The sequence below is a fragment of the Nannospalax galili genome, unplaced genomic scaffold, assembly GCF_000622305.1.
Source record: "Nannospalax galili isolate Female #2095 unplaced genomic scaffold, S.galili_v1.0 scaffold933, whole genome shotgun sequence".
Taxonomy (NCBI): domain Eukaryota; kingdom Metazoa; phylum Chordata; class Mammalia; order Rodentia; family Spalacidae; genus Nannospalax; species Nannospalax galili.
The window spans coordinates 2,070,242-2,079,261 of NW_008333281.1; the positions used below are offsets into that span (position 1 = coordinate 2,070,242).

The following is a 9,020-nucleotide window of genomic DNA, read 5'->3' on the forward strand; positions in this document are numbered from 1 at the left end:
GGCTCATTGAGAGCATTTGTTTGGGGTTTGAGGATTTTGCTCAGTTGGTAGAGTGCTTACTGCAAAACCTGAGTATGGTGGACACGCCTGTAATTTCAGTACTTCGGGGGGGATGGAGGGTTCAGGATTGGGAGCTGGAGAGATGGCTCAGTGATTAAGAGCACTGGCTGCTCTACCAGAGGACCTGGGTTCAGTTCCTAGCACCCATGTGGTGGCTAACAACTGTTCATAACTCCAGTTCCAGGAATCGAACACCACTCTGGCCTCTGCAGGCATTGTATGGTACGTGTACAAACATGCAGGAAAACACTCCTACACATAAAAAAAGTTCAAAGTCATCCTTGGCTACATAGTGAATCTGAGGCCAGCTTGGTCCACATAAGGCTCTATCAACAGAGAGAGGGAGAGAGGGAGGGAGGGAGAGGGAGAGAGAGAGAGAGAGAGAGAGAGAGAGAGAGAGAGAGAGAGAGAGTCAGAGAGACAGAGAATGAGAATCCTGGTTATTTCCTGCCTTTTAACCTCTTTATTGTTAAAAGTTTTTAAAGGAGCCTAAGTTGAACTTTCTTTAACTCACACTTAGCCTGAGTTTTGTGGGTTCTGTAAGACAGGTTTGGCTCAAGGCTCTTGGCTTGTGCCACAGAGAGTAAAAATGTCTGAGTTCACAGGAGGAAGAGAGTGGGATTTATCTGTAAACTTCCCAACCCTGTGCACCCTTCATGGGCACTCAGTGCTCATGGGATGACAGAGACCTAAGTTGAACTTTCTTTAACTCACACTTAGCCTGAGTTTTGTGGGTTCTGTAAGACAGGTTTGGCTCAAGGCTCTTGGCTTGTGCCACAGAGAGTAAAAATGTCTGAGTTCACAGGAGGAAGAGAGTGGGATTTATCTGTAAACTTCCCAACCCTGTGCACCCTTCATGGGCACTCAGTGCTCATGGGATGACAGAGACGCCATTGTGAGTACCCTTACCTTGACCACGGAGAGCATGCCCTCGTTAGTCTGTGGGTTGGTGTGGATTTCGAAGCTCTGCCCAGGGTTTCCATTAATGATGGTGTAGGCGGCCTTCCAGGCGCCTGTCGTGGGATCATCTTTGTCTTCCACTGTCAAATTGACAATGACGCCCACAGCTCCTTCCTCCACGGTGGCTTGAAACTGGAAAGGAAGCAGATGGTGACATCAGCGTTTGAAAGATACCATGCAGAGGCCATTCCGGAGCTCTTCCCATGCGCCTGACTGGAGGTATTCTACACACACCATCTCGTTTAATAATAAATAACATGGGCATTATGGTGAGAAAGGTTCTGGGTTCCACAACTCAGCTTTCCTTGGATTAGGAGAGGCCACAGGACTAAATCTCCTGCAGAATGTGGGAAAAAGGATGCTGGGCAGGGTTGGGGAAGAGAGGATGAGTGAACGCCTGCACCTGCGATTCTCCTGTTCTTCCATCCTCTGCCTACCTGAATGCACACAGCCAGGGGCCGCAGGAAGAAGAAGGTTGTGTCCCCAGGCTCTGCACGGAGGGAACAGCCAGTGGTCATGAGCACCTTTTCTGAACGGCTGTTGAGTGAGAAGTAAACTCCCATGGAGTGTGAGCCATTGTGTGTGTTGTTTATACGTGTTGCTTTTATTATTGTGTGTTTGTGGGTGCATGTAGGTGTGGTTCTGTGTGTGTGTGTGTGTGTGTGTGTGTGTATGCATGCATGTGTGTGGAAGCCGGTGGACAACCCCAGGTGTCATTGTCAGGAATATCATCCATTTCCTTTGAGACAGGGTCTCTCAATGGTTTGGAGCTCACCATGAGGTTAAACTGTCTGACCGGGACACCCCAGGGACCCTCCTGTCTCCATCATTGTTGGGATGACACTGCATGCTGCCGTACCTGGCTTTTTGATGGGGGTTATGGGGATCCAACTTGGACCTCATGCTGTGCAGTGAAGGCTTTACTGATGGAGCCATCTCCCCCGCCCCCCGCTGTCTTCTTCTTATAGCTCACTTGGAACTCAAGATATCCAGGTAGTCAGAGGAAGGGACTCACAAGTGGAGGGCTTGAGGCTGGAAGCAGTGTTGGTCTCCACACCTGCCCTGCCAGACCTGCCCCTTTCTCTAGTGAGGAAAGCCAACCTCACCCTGCCCAGGTCTTCTCCCACAGCTCATAAGACTAAAATACCACTTGCTAAGGAAGCAGAACAGCAGCTGGGAACCTTGTTTCTATCGCACGGCATCTCAAAAACTTGTTGCAAGTGGGTGTGGTGGAAGTCGATCAATACATGAAAAACGAGTTTTCCCTTCGATAGAGAATTTCATAAGCTATCATTAACGAATTTCCTTTGAGCAGGAAGTATAAAGCATTGTTCTGGTGTTTACCTCTGACACACGGCAGGTGAATAGTAATCTGTTTGCAAATATTTCATAAACAAGTAATACCAATAAGCTGACAAGATGAAGGAATGTCTTGGAATTACAATTAGTACCAGTGAGAACCAGACACCGTAAGATGATGTCAGAAAGGCCTTGTGTTCAAAGAAGAATAATTTGAGAAATGAGGCTTCGAAAGCAGCCACTGATTCATTGACTTTCAAATCATTAATCATGAGCCTCGATCTTGAGGGTTGGTGGGGGGAGCGGGCAGGGACAGGAACTAATTTGTCTATGGCATCTCAGCAAACCTGGGTGAGTTGTTTGTCTGCAATAAAGGAGAGCTAGAAGATTCTTAGGATGTTCGCCAAGATGGATGGGGATTAGCTGGGGGGGGATGTGGAAGATACTCTCACACAGAAGTGGCACATTTTATGTGTATGAGTGTATTGCTTGCATATATGTGGGTGCACCCGTGTCATACAATGCCCATGGAGATCAGAAGAGGGCTTCAGATTCCCTGGAACTGGAGTTATGGATGGTTGTGAGCCACTGTGTGGGTGCTAGGAATTGAACCCAGGTCCTGTGCAAGAACAGCCAGTGCTCTTAACTGCTGAGCCATCTCTCCAGTCCCTCAGTGGTAAGTATTTTGACCTGGTTCCTCTGATTTCTGTTAAGGAAAACCTATCAGTCCCACTTTGTCTTCTCATTCTCTCTCTCAAAAACAAAACAAAACAAAACAAAACAAAACAAAACAAAATAAAACAAAACAAAAACAGGATTCCTGAGCTTGAAAATCAGACTCATGGTGGTTCTGAGTCCTGTCTGCACATCAGAATCTCCTACAGGGTTTAGCAATAATTCCCAGGTTCTTTTCTAGCTCAGTTGGTCTGGAACAAATCCAGGGGTTCAGGATAAGGCCCAGACATTCTAATATACCGTCTGGGGTGAGAGATGAGACAAGTCCAAGTCTCAGGCTGACAAGCAGGTGTCAAGGTGACCAGCTGCCCTTGTGGATGGAGGAGGTGGCCTGACCTGGTGTTGAAGGGCCTTCGGTGCATCTTGGCTTAGTGGGGTAGAGTGCTGTGATCAATTACTTCTGTCTGCCATGTATCCAGGAAGGGCCTCAGTGATACATTACATTGATATCTTAGGATTGCTGATGAAGATGATTAAACACAGAAAAAAGAAAGGAGGGTCCCTGTACCAAATCCTGCGGTGACCCAAAGGTCAGACCCTAGTTTCCTGGTGTTTAGTAAGCTCTCAGCCAGTTATGCTGCTGAGCCCACTAAGCATCTCTATAGCTCAGCTCCGTCCTCCATCCCCTACTGTGTCCTCCCATCTCAGAAGACATGTTCTTGTTCTTGTGACCCTTGGCCTTGAGGAAATCAGGTAGACTATTAGGCCTGGGTCTTGCTAAAGTGAGAGGCTCCCATCCAGCCACAGAGAGAGGTTCTTATGTCCAGTACTTAAATGAGAAGGTATCTAATCAGAGCATCTGAGTGTCATGTTGTCAGGATGACAACACAGCCCAGACTGACTGGAGGTGTGTGTGGGACTTCTGTCTGTCTAGTTCATAGCTTTGGTCCTAGAGTCTCACTTGGTGCTCAGTGAATAGAAAGTTATTTGTCAAATGAACAAGTGATCTTATACACAAGGTGTGGGAACAGGTTATGGCTGAGAGTGAATGTGGAAGGAGAGAGACTGAGAGACCGAGGCATTGGCTGATGTCTCCACTCATCCGAATGTTCTAGAAGGTAGGGTTGAATTGATCTCTCTCATTTCTAGGACATCTCCAGAGGAATTGAGAGATGACTTCAGTAGACCCACTTTTGTTTCCATTGGCCGCTCTTACCATAGTAAATTTTCATGGGATGTAAAAATTACATCTTTATTGTGTGAGGAAATGAATTAAAAGTTTCTTTGATTCTGAAAGCCTCATTTCTCCTGATCTTAGGGCACAGCATTAAAATCCAGTGGTTCCCAGTTGAGGAATCAGCCCTGATGTTCAGAATATAGCATAATACTCAACACACATTGATACAATCAATATGTAGGCCATGTGTATATGTGACAATCCTGGGCAGCCTCACTCACGGGCATGAGCTCTTCATGCCTGTTGCTTCTACTGAAGGGGCTGCCACAGAACTTCATTTTAGCGTGTGCACAAAGAATTCACACAGAATGGGAAGGCAGAGGTGCCCTAGGAGTTCTTTGAAGTGTGTACTACGGACTTCATTTATCCATCCATCCATCCATCCATCCATCCATCCATTATCCACCCATCAACCCTTTATCCATCCATCATCCATCCATCTATTAATCACTATACATCCACTCATCCATCTGTTCATCATCCATCCATCCATCCATTAATCATCATCCATCCATCCATATTTCATCCATCCATCTATTCATCATCCATCCATCATCCATTCATCTATTCTTCATCATCCATCTATCCATCCATCCATCCTTCTATTCATCTACCATCCATCTATCCATCCTCCATCTATCCATCCTCCATCTATCCATCCTCCATCCATCCATCCTCCATCCATCCATCCTCCATCTATCCATCCTCCGCTCCCCCTCCCATCCATCTTCCATCTCTCCATCCTCCATCCATCCATCCTCCCTCCCTCCATCCTCCATCCATCCATCCTCCATCTATCCATCCTCCATCCATCCATCCTCCATCCATCCATCCTCCATCCATCCATCCTCCATCCATCCTTCATCCAATCACTCAGCTTCTACCTATGCATCATCCATCCAGCCGTCTAGGAAACATTGGTAAACAAAGGGAATATTTTATATTTTATCGTGGAAATTATAGCCTGGAAAGAGAAAGAGGTAGAAACGAATAATTATAAAAAGGTATTGTTTGCTCAGAGGGAAAACATGTAGTTCTAGGAAGACCTGCAGCAGTGTGTGTTGGTGGGGGCATGTACCTGACCTAGTTTGAGGAGGCTCATCAGGGAAAGATCCCCCGAAAGTGGAAGAAGAAGAAGAGTTGATGAGGGAGAGGGGCGTGAGCATTCATTCCTGGCACTAGGATGAGCAGAGGCCGGGCAGCAGGAGAGCTTGCGGAGATGGAGACGGAGCATTTTCAGCCCAGAAGGAGGGTGTGGGTGGAGTGCAGGAGGGACCCGGGAGAACGGTTCACAGCGGACTGCACGGCACTGTGAGGTAGGAGTCAGAAGACGTGGGGCCTTGAGAGTGATGGGAAAACACTTGGAATTTACCCGAAAGCGAATCAAGAAACTAGGTTATGTTCAAATCTATTCCTGAGAGAATTCAGAAAAAAAAATCTTTAAATATAAGAAAACATTCAACACAATTATTATGGTCTTTGTTACGACCATTATCTGATTCTTGCATAACTATAAAGCCAGCTTCTTCGAGCATCCATTTAGAAACTCATTACTGCTTAATTAAATACTCATCCTATTAATTCTCTTCAATGTTTTAACCCCATTATATAATTCAAGAATGGAAAATTAAATAGATTAAAATAAAATAGTACCGTTTTACATTTCTATAACTATGTTCACTTTGTGATTTAAAAACAATAGATAGACATTAATTTACCAACCAAAGCAATGCTGGAGGAATTATCGATTTTATCATTACTTCTTTTAATTGAAAAAAAAAATAGATAAAGTTAGTTTTCTGTTGAACTGGGTGGTAAATCAAATACTAGATGTACGACATATTTTTGCTTAACCGCTGTGGGGCTTTGGCTCGGGACCACGTACGGAAGCCCGTGAGCACGTTCAGTTCTCCACTGAGCTTTTCCTTCTCAGGTTTCTGAAAGGTGGGTGAGTTTGGTGATGACCGTCAGGGTGAAGGTCACTGAACCGAACACTGAAGTCCTCACCAGAAAGAAAAGGGACTTGTGTTTTTATTTTAATTAGTTAATTAATTTTTGTTTGTGGGCGCATGCGCACGTGCACGCAGAGGCCAGAGGCTGGTGTCAGTGTCTTCTTCAATCTCTCTCCACTGTGTATTTTGAGACAGAGTTTCTCACTGAACCTGGAGCTTCCTCATTCAGCTGGACTAGGTGTCCAGGAAGTCTCCTTTCTCTGCCCCACGAATGTTAGAATTACAGGATGTGGTATGGACTTGTCCTCTGCCTGGCAAGCTAGACTGACAAGCTGTGGACAGATGCCTTCTTCTCAAGCTGGGATGTACCCTCTTTCTCAGAACACCACGAACAATCTTTCTGTAGGAGGGGAGGGGCGGAGAGAGAGTCAGTCATGCCTTCCATCCAACCAGCTGATCTGAGGGGCACATGGGGAGGGACTGAGGATGGGGACAGGGGAAGCCAGAGAGAGAGGGTGGCCTTCACCACCTAGGGACAGCAGCCAGGAGGTCACAGTGTCCCTGCTACAATGCAGAAAGGAAGCCTAGTCCTGCCCCCACTCTGTAAGTCACCCCCTCACCCACTGATCTGTGTGGAAGCCCAATAAGTTCTTTGGTTTCCCAACCAAAATGTAGTTTGGAGAAATTATACCTCGTTTTGTTTTGTTATGAGGATGGTGGGAGACGCCTCACACCATGTGCACTTCCCAGAAGGAATTTTAGCAACACAGGACCAACACAGTGCCTGACTTTTTAATGTGGGGACTGGGGATCCAAACTCAGGCCCTCATGCATGTGTGGCAAACATTGCAAAGACTGAGCCATCTCCCCAACCCCCACTTTTTAATTAACAAGTATAGATTGTAAGAATTAATGGATTGTACTGTAATATTTTCATACATGCGTATACCACGTATTGATCACATCTTCCCTCTCTCTCACCATCTCTCTGTGTGCCCTCTCCTTTCTTCTCCCTCAGTCTCCCTCCCAGGGACTTGGATTTTATTACATGCTAAGAGTGGTTGCTCTTCCGTATAAAACTGTTGGTTTACACATTAGCCTGGAAGGTCAAGCAGAGGGTTTCCAGGGACTGAATGCAGGCAAGCTGGTAAGCTGCGTACTGGGGTTCGGGCACAGGAACTGCCGACCTTGACGTCTCACAGAGAGCTGACGTGGAACTTGGAAAGCTGGCTTTGCAAAATTAAAAAGATAAGGTATCAGAAATATTTCTAATCCTAATTTTTTTGTGTGAGGATAAAGAGCTAAGGTAGAGTCCCTCAAGAATCTATGCAGCAAACACTTTTATGAGTTTATACTTACATAAAAGATATAGCCTATTGGAGGGACCTAACCTCCTGCTGAGAGTCTAAAGGACAGAGACTGTGATTGAGATAAAAAAGATAATGTGCATTTAAGGAGCCAGGTATCTGTATGGTGAGGGGCGTGACAGTTTTAAGTGTCAACTTGCCACAGCCTAGAATTACCTAGAAAGAACGTTTCAGTACAGTGATTATCTAGGTTGGCCTGTGGGCATGTCTGTGAGGGATCAACTTGACTGTTAATTGAGATTCCAAGAAAAGGAGGCCAGTGTTTGCTCACGATGATATTAAGGATAGATTTTGCTCTGCGACATATGAAATTCTTAATAATAAATCGGACACGGTGGGTCAAGCCCTGGTAACTTTTGCTGTTCTTACCAGCCTACTCCGTAATGAGGTTGTGTGTGCCTTTTATTTCTCTGTCTGGATGTGGAAATCTTTTCAGCAATGCTTAGCCAATGCTCACATATTTAACTAATCTTTGTCTTGTTCTGACAACAGACCTTCATAGCCAGGCAAATGATGCTGACTCACAGAGATGCCTGGTTCCTTCTACCTGTGATTAGCACCCAACTCAGTATAGACAGGTGCAAGGATTCATTTTACTAAGTATTCACTAAATGTCTGTTGCATGCTGACTGTTCCAAAACACAGTGGTAGATGAGAGGGACAGCGTCCCCCGGCACAGACCTTTGTCATGTATTGTACACAGTGCAACGTACCCCGTTATAATTTCTGAGACGCTATCCTCTGCTGTCATGATTGTAGATGATTTTACTTTAGATTGTTTAATGTTCCAGCTCAGGGTCATTTCAGCAAACGTGGGTTGTGTGGATGTTGTGTTTGGAAAATAACGAATTAACTCAGAAAATAGCAAAGATGAAAAGCAAAATAATGTGTTTTACAGGAAAACATTGGGGATGCTTCAGTTTAGCTTACATGAAAACTTTATGTGTACTATATCATGTTATATGCAGCATGGTATAAGATAGTTTACTAAATGTGACATAGAAATAGAAAATCTAATATGTATAAAGTACACATAATATACAAATTTTATATGAAAGTTTAAAAGCATATCATACAGACTCCCACATAAAGCCAATTCTCCTTCCAATACCCCGAGACAAGTCTTCAGAAATGACTGGCAGTGCATTAGAAAATGCTCTCAGAAAGAACAGTAGGAAGCAGGCCTTAGTAAGGGAGATGTGGATAAAAATTGGTTAGTTTAAGGGAGCGGGGAGTGAAGGGTATACAAGGAACCTAGGGGATAAGGGGAAAGAAGGAGCTCAAGAGAGGTAGGACCATAGGAGAAGGGTATTAGTAAGGGACAAAGGGGGGAAATGGGGGCACCTTAAGTGGGAAAACCATGATGGAGGGGTGAGACAATGCAAGAGATAAATAATGCCTTACTAGTTTTGAAAACCAGAGGGAGCCACATTATTCCTACAACCTACTGACAAATTATACATAGCAGAT

The 9,020-nt window shown here is 45.1% G+C and overlaps 1 protein-coding gene across 1 annotated transcript in view; it reads right to left on the bottom strand.

Annotated features, from left to right (window-relative positions):
- Positions 1-9,020, bottom strand: part of Cdh13 (cadherin 13) — a gene marked incomplete at its 5' end in the record, with an annotated part of 301,949 nt that overhangs the window by 122,515 nt on the left and 170,414 nt on the right. The window contains 1 exon segment of the mRNA XM_008827928.3: positions 970-1,152. Within this exon segment, the coding sequence (XP_008826150.1) occupies positions 970-1,152 (183 nt within the window).